The sequence below is a fragment of the Poecilia reticulata genome, chromosome 15 (genome assembly GCF_904066995.2).
Source record: "Poecilia reticulata chromosome 15, P_reticulata-male-v2, whole genome shotgun sequence".
In the NCBI taxonomy this organism is placed as follows: domain Eukaryota; kingdom Metazoa; phylum Chordata; class Actinopteri; order Cyprinodontiformes; family Poeciliidae; genus Poecilia; species Poecilia reticulata.
The window spans coordinates 29,472,349-29,484,972 of NC_088844.1; the positions used below are offsets into that span (position 1 = coordinate 29,472,349).

The following is a 12,624-nucleotide window of genomic DNA, read 5'->3' on the forward strand; positions in this document are numbered from 1 at the left end:
AGAATAAAAAATGTTATTTTCTTCATTCAACTACTCCCAGCAACTGAGATCTAAAATGTGTCTTGGTTTGTATTTTCAGGTTTAAAATTCTCTGAAAACTAGCCAGTAAAAATAACTCTGATGTTCTGTCCCACAATGATCCTCTGTTGTTTCATCTATCAGCTGAAATGGTTTCAAATGTTGAACTGAGTCAATGTAATGGATTGAAGCTTCCAGAGTGAATCAGTGAATGAAAACTTTGCTCCATGTCTCCATCTGGTGGACTGAAGGTAGAAGTGCAGCAGTTGGTGCAACTTCCTCTGCCTCTCTGCTGTCTGACTGCATCCAACTGACTCTGATATGAAGCAGAGAAGAAGAGCCAATCAGAGGAGGAGCAGCTGATCTGTTTCCAGCTCTAATGAAGTAAAGATGATCAGAGCTGATGAATGATGTGTTTCCTCTGCAGGTGAAGCTAGAAAGTGTGTGTGAGCTGAAGTGAATTCAGCAGCATGGATCAGTGTGAGGACAGAGAGGAGGGAGTCCCTCCCTCTAAAACCACTATGTGTGAGAGCCAGAGCAAAGGTCAGAGGTGAGGTCACCATCTTTAAGTGTCCACAGCCCTTTTCACACAGCATTCACTACATCAGGCACAGACGTGGTGATGAAGCTGCTGCTCCTCTTTGCTGCTTCATCCAGACTGAACAGAGCAGCTCAGCCTGGTTCAGTGTTTCTTCCAGACAGCAAGTCAGTGATGCAGAAGCAGCTGAGTGACAGCAGCCTGTTGGTTAGAGCTCTGGGCTGCAGGAGGACACAGATGGAGAGAATCACCAACTACCAACACATTTCCAGCTTTTTTCCACCAGCTGGGAAGAATTTTAACAAAGCAATATGTAGTATGGGTATAGGGTATAAGCTACTAGACAGGATTTGATTGGCTCACTGTGTGAATCTGTCAACTCATGACAATATGAATTTAGTATGTGAACACAAAACTGTGAATTTTAAATTGATACTGTTGTTCCTCACTATTGAAATTTAACAAAGTGAGGCTACATCGGTTAAATTGTGTAGTGCATCATTTCTGCACAATTATTGTGGAACATTCTGTATTTGTAAACAAAATAGCAATTTTTACTTTATCCCCTTTCTCTGTTTAACAAGAACTTACATCAGCTTAACAGCAACACTAACAAATCATGTTTTTGCAGTTTTAATCATAGCTTAACAATAAGCCCTGTCCACTACAAAAATGTTCTGTTTTTTTAATATTTATATTATTATTAATATTTTAATTTTTTTCTTAGGATGGAGAAAGTTACACTTAAAAATGAGCATGAATCCAGGGACCTGTCCTTCAAAAGCCATGATTCAAAGGATATATGGTTTGAATTTAAATCAGATCAACCTCCACCACCAGAGAGGTAACAATAAGCCCTGTCCACTATAAAAATGTTCTGTTTTTTAAATATTTATATTATTATTAATATTTTTATTTTTTTCTTAGGATGGAGAAAGTTACACTTAAAAATGAGCATGAATCCAGGGACCTGTCCTTCAAAAGCCATGATTCAAAGGATATATGGTTTGAATTTAAATCAGATCAACCTCCACCACCAGAGAGGTAACAATAAGCCCTGTCCACTATAAAAATGTTCTGTTTTTTAAATATTTATATTATTATTAATATTTTTATTTTTTTCTTAGGATGGAGAAAGTTACACTTAAAAATGAGCATGAATCCAGGGACCTGTCCTTCAAAAGCCATGATTCAAAGGATATATGGTTTGATTTTAAATCAGATCAACCTCCACCACCAGACAGGTGAGCTGTATCTAACTGCTGCAACTATGAACACTGAGTCAGCCTGAAATGTTTTTATTCCAACCAAGTGGAAAGAATAGATGTTGTTGGAGGCATCCTGGATGCTTCTATATCATGTTTAACAGATCTGGTCTTGGTGATTTTGGGCCTCATTGATTAGTCACCATCATTAAACACTTTTCTCTTGTTAAAGTGAAATATTTGGCCGGGACTTATCTCACTCTGATTGGGTCACTGTTGCAGAGTATGTAGAGGAATGTTTATTTCAACTTATATGGAAACAACAATAAAATTATGATATAAATTAGATTTCATTCAGTAGTTTATTTTCCATGTAGTTTTATTTTGAGCTGTTTATATATATATGTGTGTGTGTGTGTGTGTGTGTAATCTTTCAGCACTATAGAATGTGATCTGATTCAGTCCGCCAAAATGTATCCATTCATGGACATTTATTATTTATTTGTGAGTGAAATGTGTGTGCGCATGTCTAAGTGGCTAGATCCTATGTGAGCAAAATTTTTGTTGTTTGTCTACAGAATGAGCCAGAAGAGATCAGAGATTCCCAGAGGTCAATCTGGCCACCAGTATCAAACACATCTGGACTCCATATTTATGGTCTGTACAACTACTTTTCCATGGGATCTTTTCATAGTCATCTCCATGTTGCATAGACTGACCAGAGGGCTGTCAGTCTGTGCAACAAGTAACAGTTATTGGGTTCCATGATTTTAGCCTGACATATTCATTTATTATTATGTTCCAGTTACTGAAGGACAACATTGTCACTTTTGTGACGAAAGAGCTGAAGAAGATCCAGAAGGTTTTGAGTCCAGATGACCCAGAATGGTCAGCGTGTGAAAGAGATGATGAGGAGTTGGAAGGTGAGAATGAAGAGCAGAGGAGAAGCAGCAGAGAGGCAGTGATGAAGATCACACTGAACTTCCTGAGGAGGATGAAGCAGGAGGGGCTGGTTGAACAACTCCAGAGAAGTAAGCGAGTCTCTACCAAGATTTAACCCTATAATTCAATCACTTATTTTATCAAGTATTGATGTCTGTAGAATAAGATATTAAATAGACCATCAATAACTGTGTATTTGTCTGTGTAATTTTCTTTTCACTCAGAGCATCTTACTGCAGTTGGTCAACATCAACTTAAATCCAGTCTAAAGAAGAAGTTCCAGTCTGTGTTTGAGGGAATCGCTAAAGCAGGAAGTCCAACCCTTCTGAACCAAATCTACACAGAGCTCTACATCACAGAGGGAGGGACTGGAGAGGTCAATGATGAACATGAGGTCAGACAGATTGAAACCGCATCCAGGAAACCACACAGACCAGAAACAACAATCAGACAAGAAGACATCTTTAAAGTCCCACCTGGAAGAGATCAACCAATCAGAACATTGATGACAAAGGGAGTGGCTGGCATTGGGAAAACTGTCTTAACACAGAAGTTCACTCTGGACTGGGCTGAAGACAGAGCCCACCAGAACATCCAATTCATATTTCCATTCACTTTCAGAGAGCTGAATGTGCTGAGAGAGAAAAAGTTCAGCTTGGTGGGACTGATTCATCACTTCTTTACTGAAACCAAAGAAATCTGCAGCTTTGAACACTTCCAGGTTCTGTTCATCTTTGATGGCCTGGATGAGAGCAGACTTCCGCTGGACTTCAACAACAAGGAGATCCTGACTGATGCAACAGAGCCCAGCTCAGTGGATGTTCTGCTGACAAACCTCATCAGGGGGAAACTGCTTCCCTCTTCTCTCCTCTGGATAACCACACGACCTGCAGCAGCTAATCAGATTCCTCCTCAGTGTGTTAGCATGGTGACAGAGGTCAGAGGGTTCAATGACCCACAGAAGGAGGAGTACTTCAGGAAGAGATTCAGAGATGAGGAACAGGCCGACAGGATCATCTCCCACATGAAGACATCACGAAGCCTCCACATCATGTGCCACATTCCAGTCTTCTGCTGGATCACTGCTACAGTTCTGGAGGATGTGTTGGAGACCAGAGAGGGAGGAGAGCTGCCCAGAACCCTGACTGAGATGTACATCCACTTCCTGGTGGTTCAGACCAAAGTGAAAAAGGTCAAGTATTATGGAGGACCTGAAACAGATCCACACTGGAGTACAGAGAGCAGGAAGATGATTGAGTCTCTGGGAAATCTGGCTTTTGATCAGCTGCAAAAAGGAAACCTCATCTTCTATGAATCAGACCTGACAGAGTGTGGCATCGATATTAGAGCAGCCTCAGTGTATTCAGGAGTGTTCACACAGATCTTTAGAGAGGAGAGAGGGCTGTACCAGGACAAGGTGTTCTGCTTCGTCCATCTGAGTGTTCAGGAGTTTCTGGCTGCTCTTCATGTTCATCTGACCTTCATCAACTCTGGAGTCAACCTGATGGAAGAAAAACAATCAGCCATCCCGACATTGTTCCACAAATCCAAAATAATATCTCTACACCACAATGCTGTTGACCGGGCCTTACAGAGTTCAAATGGACACCTGGACCTGATGCTGCGTTTTCTGCTGGGACTTTCACTGCAGACCAATCAGAGACTCCTTAAAGGTCTGCTTACACAGACAGGAATTAGCTCACAGACCAATCAAAGACTTTTACAAGGTCTGCTGACACAGACAGGAAGTAGCTCTCAGACCAATCAGAAAATAGTTCAATATATCAAGGAGAAGATCAGTGAGAATGTGTCTGCAGAGAAAAGCATCAATCTGTTCCACTGTCTGAATGAACTGAATGATCGTTCTCTAGTGGAGGAGATCCAACAGTCTCTGAGTTCAGGAAGTCTCTCCACAGATAAACTGTCTCCTGCTCAGTGGTCAGCTCTGGGTTTCATCTTAGTGTCAGGAGAAGATCTGGATGAGTTTGATCTGAGGAAATACTCTGCTTCAGAGGAGGTTCTTCTGAGGCTGCTGCCAGTGGTTAAAGCCTCCAGCAAAGCTCTGTAAGGAACAATGGGCAATGTTTTTGTTTATCTGTTGAAATATTTTTGCCTATTTGTATTAAATCAGGACGATGTTAAAACATATTTTATTGAACTTTATTATAGTCACCGTTGTAAACTTCGAAATTGACATTTTTTTCTAAAGATTCATATTGACATAAAGACCCAGCCATTCTTTACTAGTTGGGCAAAAGTTGTTCCAAAGCCACTCCTTTGTTATTTTGGCAGTGTGTTAGGGTCATTGTGTTGTTGGATAGAGAACCTTTAGCCCATGAAGGTTTACAGGCAGGGTCTGGTTAGAAGGTTTTATATGGTGTGCTTTATTTGGCCTGCTTGTTTGAAAACATGTTGGTTGGAAAATAATCTGCTTTACACATATTTTGGCAATACCTCCAAGAAGTCATTGGGAAAGAGATTACTAAAAATTTGGCCTAACCAATCTGTATACTTCATTCATAATTCTAAATGTGAAGCACAATGCTAACTTAATTTTAGTTTTATCTTCATTCAACTATTCTAGGCAAAAGTTAATTTATTGATTATACATCTGTCTGATTACCTTTTTATTGTCATTCTTCAGACTGAGTAACTGCAACCTCTCAGAGAGAAGCTGTGAAGCTCTGTCCTCAGTTCTCAAGTCCCAGTCCTCCAGTCTCAGAGAACTGAACCTGAAAAACAACAGTTTGAAGGATTCGGGAGTGAAGCTTCTATCTGATGGACTAAAGAGTCCATACTGCAAACTAGAGAAACTAACGTAAGTATCAGAAACCTGGATCTGACTTCCTAAGCTTGTTCATAAAGGCTTTCTCAATGTACAATACATAACATTTATATATTTAAAATGGTATTTACATGCTGGTTACCCTGCTTGTTGTTTCAAAAACATTGAAACAACAGTTTTACTTAATTTTTGAATTAGAATGTTTATATAGAAAGTTGTTTGTGTGTCTTAAGATAACCCTTTAAACAGCCAAGCCTCAAAATGTCTGCCAGGCATTTTCAAAAAAAAGTATAAAATATGCCAAAACATTCTCATGAGCAAGTGCTTTGGCTCATTTCTCCAGAAGAAAACTTATAAAAATGAACTTGTGATGTGTAATTGTTTTACAGTATACTGTTTTCTTAAACAGTGTCTGAATAGTGTGAAAACAAAAAACTAATAGATTTTAGAGTTTTAGAAAATAAAATGCTGCCGATGAACATAAAGGATAGATTTTGTCAAAAAGATTAAAAAATCAACAGTGTAGAGTTTTTTAGTCTTCCTCAAAAATCATCCCAACAATGTAACCTATATAGATTATCAATACTTTTGTAAGATAGAGTACAAGAATGTGAAATCATGTTTGTTGATTTCTGTTCTTGCAGCTTGTCAGGCTGCCTGATCACAGAAGATGGCTGTGCTTCTCTGGTATCAGCACTCAAATCAAACCCCCATCACCTTCAAGAGTTGGATTTGAGCTACAATCACCCAGGTGACTCAGGAGTGAATATGCTTTTGGCTGGACTGAAAGATCCACAATGGAGACTTGAAACGCTAAGGTATGTTGAAACCACAGAAGACGACAGGCTTGAAACATACTTGTTCTACTTGTCAATAAAGTATTTTTTCTTGTATGTTTGATAAGCTATTGACAGTAATAGTTACACATGCAGTAGCTTTTCTTCTGTCGCTTCAAAAACAGGAAAGTTCCCAATCTCCGGGAGTAGTACTTCCTCATTGGACAGTTAATACATTTAGACCTACACTGTGTCAAACATCTGATTTGACTTTAAATAAAGGATTATATTTTTTTCTGTACAGAGATATTTCAAGTACATGTTTTGGCTTTACACCAGGGGCAGAAACAAGAAGAATCTAGTACATTAGTTGTTTATCTATGTGTAAACACTCTCAACAGATTTAATTTTTGAGTCAATGAAAAGTGAGAACCACAGATTTGAACTTTATAGACCCTACATTTTAGTGAATCTGTCTAATGTAAGGTGATTCCTTTATCAATGTAGAACATGTTTTATGAGAGCCATGTAATGTTTGCAAGCTGAAAGAGACTTATGCTGACTCGTCCTTTTCTCCTTCAGGGTGGAGCCTGCTGGTAACCGATATTTAAAACCAGGTCCATGGAGGTGTAAGTTTGTCTTTGTTGTTGATTCATGACAAACACGCATCTTGTACATAACCACATTCATTGTTTGTGACATATCAAAGTATCAATATGTTGACAAATAATAAACCAGTACCTGTACTTATATGTTTTTTTTCTCTCCATCAGATGCATGTCAGCTGACATTTGACCGAGACACAATAAACCAAAACTTCTATCTGTCAAACGACGACAGGAAGGTGACAGATATGCAGGAGGCTCGCTCATATACTGATGATGTAGACAGAAGAAATATTCCTCAGCTGCTGTGTAGAAATGCTATCAATGGTTGTTGTTATTGGGAGGTTGAGTGGAGAGGACAAATAGAGATATCAGTAACTTATCGAGGAATCCGAAGGAGAGGACTTACTAATAACTCTGTGTGTGGAAAGAGTGATGATTCCTGGAGTTTGAGCTGCTCTGATGACGGTTACACTGTCAGTCATTATAAGAACAGGAAACTCCTTTCATCATCCTCTTTTTCCATTGTCTCTAACAGGGTAGCGGTGTATGTGGACTGTCCTGCTGGCAGCTTGTCATTTTACAGAGTTTCCTCCGACTCTCTGATCCACATCCACACCTTCAACACCACATTCACTGATACCTTGTATCCTGGATTTACAGTCCTACCAGGTTCCTCAGTGTTACTGTGTTGAGTATTAATTTCTTACCTATCGTACTTGATGGTTGACATACAAATTGTTAATTTGTTTTCGAGTCAAGTTACTGCAGTTGTGACATATTTAGGTTTAGAGGTCCAAATGAGTGACACTCCTTCCTCAGCCAAGTCTTTGCTGAAAATGTTGTCAGGGTGATTTATAAATGAAAATACTATATGATAGGTATTTTCCTAGAACCTACATAAAAGAACCACAGACAACGTATATGAATTTATGACTAAACTTCTGCAAGCAAAAGGAGAAGACTCTGTCAACTGCTTCTCAGAGCTGTTCACAGAGCGTTCTGCTTCTCTTTGGATACAGCTTGTCTTTTATTCTCAAACTTCAAAGAGGGAGGATAGGCAAGATAGACAGCAGAGGAAAAACAGCAAAGGTCGTAAAACATTTTACCTAAACAAAGCAAAGGTCGTAAACCAATTTAACATCTGGCCCCTGATCTGAGCCCGGTTCAAATCTCGGTCAAACTGTTTCACATGAAGATAACAGGCAGCTGTGACTTCCAGGTCAGTTCACACATACAGTTTAAACAAGAGAACACTTTAACCTGAAAGTAACAACAAAATGATAATACCAAAAAATCTCTATCATTCCCCCCTTTTTATCATTTCACCATGTGTGTAAACCTTATTCAAAAGCCAAGCATAGAAAAGAAAAGAAATAAAATAGAACCAAGAAATGCAAAATATATACATCTTTTGTCCTAGTCTAAACATAAAAATTACACAATGATCATAATGAATAAATGAAATAAACAAAAACAAAAGAAAGAAACAGCAAAAAATCAAACGCAGTTTTCTCATCCCTAACACCACTTGTTTTCACATTTTTGGTGTAGGAATCATTCAGCAAATGAATTAATCTGTTTATTGATTACAGAACACCATCATTGTTCAGAAAATCGTCAGAATCTCAAAACAAGTCATCTTCATTCGTCTCATAGGATGCCTTTGCTAGCTGATAACTGACAACAGTTGTGTTACTTGTCTTAAACATCATACTTCGTAGGTATGGAATAATGCAAACCTTAAAAGGACAGAACAGAACCGAAACAATCAGAATAGGTGTCACGAGCTTTAACAGTAAAGTCCACCATGGACCAGACATGAACCATGAAAACAAATCAAAAAGGAAAAATGTGATCCTCGCGTAGCACCGTCTACTCAATGTTTAAGTTCCTCCAGGCCATGTAGAGCATCAGAAATAGTTCCACCAGTTCCTGTTTCGTCAGGAACACGCTGGGCCAATGATTTTACAAACACCTCCCTGAGAGGCTGTGAGCAGGTCCAGCACAATACGATTTTGCAAAACCATGTTTCTCAGTTCAGTCAGCCCTCTCATGGAGCCGTTTGCCAGCCGGTGTGCGCTGTTGATGAGTTGCAGTAATCCATATCTGTTGATTTCAACGTGGTCCTGAACTTCTCCTAATCCAACTCCTGGGAACATGCTCTGCATGAACTTTTCACCTCCGGTCCAGATCTTGAATTTCCCATGGAACTCCAGTGTCCGTAGTGAGGCCTCCCCAGCGTTTGACCTCAGGCATCACGCTTGGAGCAGACAGCCAGAATGTGTCGTCCTTTCCTGATGAGTACAATCAGGTACAGGAAGTACCAGTCTGCAATCACCCGTGAACCATAGTCTCCTGGCACTATGGTACTGCACAGCGTTGTCTCCTGTCGTCCAATGTCCGATCTGTGATGTTGAAACTCCTCTCCTGAAGCATGTTGTCACAGTCTGGGTTGTCCTTCCAGACTTTGCAGTGTGGAGTCATCCTTTGACCCCTACAGGCGATGCAGTTGATGTAATCCGGTGTCGTTTCGCAGTGGGTGTAAACTCTGTTACACAAGTTCCAAGGTAACATTCCAAGAGAAACGTGTCCGTTGTTGAACACGCAGCTCCTCAGAGACCCGGGTTTAGCTCCTGCTAAAGAAATGGTCTCTGGTATTTTCCATGCGGTTAGTGGAAATGGAAATACGTCAGCATTAAAGGAACAGTTCATAGATCCAAAAAGTTCCTTCACGGCATCTCCTATCTGAAGTAGAACAGAATAGTCATTTTTACACCATTTGCATCCCTTTGGCATGGGGACGCTTAGTCGTGGTTGTGTGCTCAGGCCATAGAGACACATCTGTTTGTCATCCGTGATGTGTCCTACACGCAGACCTGAGTTGTGTGTGGCGATTGGCAGCTGCGCACACACATAGCAGTTCACAGCATGTCCCTCGTACGCGGTTCTATTCATTAGTTTCCACCACAGGTTGATGCTGCAGTCACAGCGCAGTAGAAGATCCATCTGGCATATGGAGTCCCCATTGCTGCTCGGCGCACAGAGATGTCAGAACCCCCATACTAAAGACGGGGGAATCTTAAGCGTTTCTTCACCGGGTTTGAGACGAGCTACCCTAAAAAATAGCCCCCCTTTGAAGTCCGGCCTTCCTCCCTCCGCCTACTTAGGGGTTCAAACACTCTCTGCAGCTTGCAGTGACTTAGATGTATCCAGCTGGGTCTTTACGACTGTTGGTGTGGTCATCAGCACCTGGAAGGGTTCTTTTATGACCTTTATGTAGACCCAGTTTCCTGGCTGGATGGGGGTGGTTTTATTTATTTCCTGTAGAGGAGAACAGTCAGACGGCAGTAAATTTGCATTTAACACCTCTTTCTGTTTCAGGATCCTGATCATATAATCTACCAATGTTTGTTCTTCATCAGCTTTCTGTAAGTCTGGAGCAAACAGAGGCAATATGTAAGCTCTCCCATAAATTTTGTCAAAAGCAGGCTTTGCTGGAACTACTTCAACTCTTTTAGAAAAAGCATCAATCATCACCAAACAATATTTATGTGGTCCACTTTGTGTGAGTTCAATAAAGTCCATATGCGTTGTTTGAAATGGATGAGGGTTTTGGGAAACTTCCTCTTCTTGGTCTAATGTTTCCTTGAGGATTGTTTCTGACACAAACTGGACATGCAGTACAAAAATTTTTTAAGTAAGAATTTAATCCATATGTGGTAATGTGGTAAAATGCTGTTGTAGCATAGAGACCATCCCCCCTGTTGACACATGACAATGTCCATGTGTCAAAATTGCTGCCGCTCTAAATAGAGATTTTGGAAGGACCGACTTCTATTTACTGAAAAAATGTTATCATCATTCAGTGTCGCCCCTTTAGTTATCCACATTTGTTTTTCTGCGTTTGGAGCATTATCTTGCATGTCTTTTAACACAGCTTTGTCTATTACTTGAGGATCTTCTATCTGTATTGAGAAATTGTCTCCCCCATGCTTCCCAGTTGCAGCTTCCTTTGCTACTTTATCAGCTAATCTATTGCCATTTGAAACCTCATCCTGTTCCGTGGTGTGCGCTGCACACTTACAAACTGCTAGTTCAGCTGGTAAATGTATGGCCTGCAAAAGATTCTTAAGCAAGGATGCATGGGTGACTGGTTTCCCTGTAGATGTTATCAAATTCATCAAAGCATAACTCTTCCTAAATAAAAATGACCATCCTGAAATTAAACCAAAACCTCAAATCCTCTAATTTTCCATTTCTTTTTGAATTTATTGACTATCAATCAAATCTGGATTAAAATGTTCTAGACTGAAGTCTAGAAAATGTTGCTTTTAATCACAATCATCAGGTTTTAGTAGCCGTTTACAAGGTTGCTTAAAGTCTCAGACTTTCTCTTAACCTCGCATTTCAGACCAGTTAACAATGGTTTTTATATTTTAAATTAAATGGTCAATAATTTTATCCGTTACTCAATTTAGCAGTAAAATTTCTCTCTTCTCAAAACAATTGTCATTCATCCCAATATAAAACACACAAACACAATCCCAATCAATTTATAGATTCTTTATATAATTAAACTCTAAGTTAAGCGTTTCAGTTAAATGCAAAGAAATACTCCATAGTATTTCAACACTGCAATATCAATTAAGTTCAACACTTAGATATGTTTAATTTAGTTCCAAACTTGTATATTTATTTCAAAGAAAATAAAACATTTGCAAATCATTATTAGTTTTGAATCTAATAATTTTAGTTGGTGTAATTTAGCCGTATCACACTCAGTTTTTTTTTTCCTTTCTTAACTTGTAACCATTACAGTTTTTTCCTTCACAGTTTCCCAATCTATGGCTCGTGGGCCCTAAAAGGATCACTGGTCCTTCTGTTAAGGACTGAGTTAATGGGTACAAAATGAAAGATTTTTATTTAACATTGTACCTTAAAACCTTCAAAATGTTCTTTTCTAAATAGATAATTCCTTCCTGCTAGTAAGTAAGCAAACAAGTCCTCATTACAGTAGCAGTGTGTGTCACAGCAGTGTGTGTGTATAACTTATCTGCATTTCTCCTTTCTGTCTTGCTTCTCGCTTCCCCCTCCTGCTGCTGGCGTCGCTGCAGCTGGTCCTCCCTCTGTCTCTTCTCCAGCTCCCTGTCAGTCCAACTGGCTCTGGTGTTGGATTATTTATAAGTTGTCCAGACCGTCCCTTAGTCCACCAATGAAACAAGCGGCAAACAGTTCAGTTTGCTTTCTTTTTCCAAACGTCTAGCAGGACTCCATACAGTAGTTTTGCTGCATGGCAGTTCCCAGATGTCAAGGAATTAGGACCAGTGGACACTTTATTGCCTTCAGTGTCCAGTTGGTAGAAATCGTCCTGTCCTTTTTCGCTTCTTTATCAACTGGCTGGTGATAAAGGAGGGAGTCATCTGATTGGCAGGACAGATCTGAGCTGAGGTCAGAGGTCAGACGCAGCGCAGCGAGGCTCAGACAGAGGAAAAGGAAAGAAGCAAATAAGAGTCAATTATAACTTTCTTTACTTTTCATCGTATAGCTTTTAGCCACTTATTATCCAACTTTTTAAGAAGTCATAAACCATTTCCTTATTCAAACACATATAAACATGAACATGTTAAAAGCTGTAGTCTCTTTCATCATGTTCACCATTAACTTGTAAAATGTAGAATGTAAGTTTAAGTTAACTTCATCTAAGACACGTCTCACCAGAGAACAATGGATTTCTCTAAATTTGTTGATCTCA

General features: G+C 39.6%; 1 protein-coding gene across 1 annotated transcript in view; it reads left to right on the forward strand.

Moving 5' to 3' along the window:
- The window catches only part of LOC103477175 (uncharacterized), a 53,793-nt gene extending 46,050 nt beyond the window's left edge, over positions 1-7,743 (forward strand). The window contains 10 exon segments of the mRNA XM_081616635.1: positions 1,284-1,400; positions 1,484-1,600; positions 1,684-1,800; positions 2,340-2,418; positions 2,567-2,792; positions 2,928-4,767; positions 5,348-5,521; positions 6,133-6,306; positions 6,847-6,893; positions 7,038-7,743. Of these exon segments, the coding sequence (XP_081472761.1) occupies positions 1,284-1,400; positions 1,484-1,600; positions 1,684-1,800; positions 2,340-2,418; positions 2,567-2,792; positions 2,928-4,767; positions 5,348-5,521; positions 6,133-6,306; positions 6,847-6,893; positions 7,038-7,564 (3,418 nt within the window). The 3' untranslated portion in view covers positions 7,565-7,743.
- Positions 7,744-12,624: the final 4,881 nt, after the last annotated feature.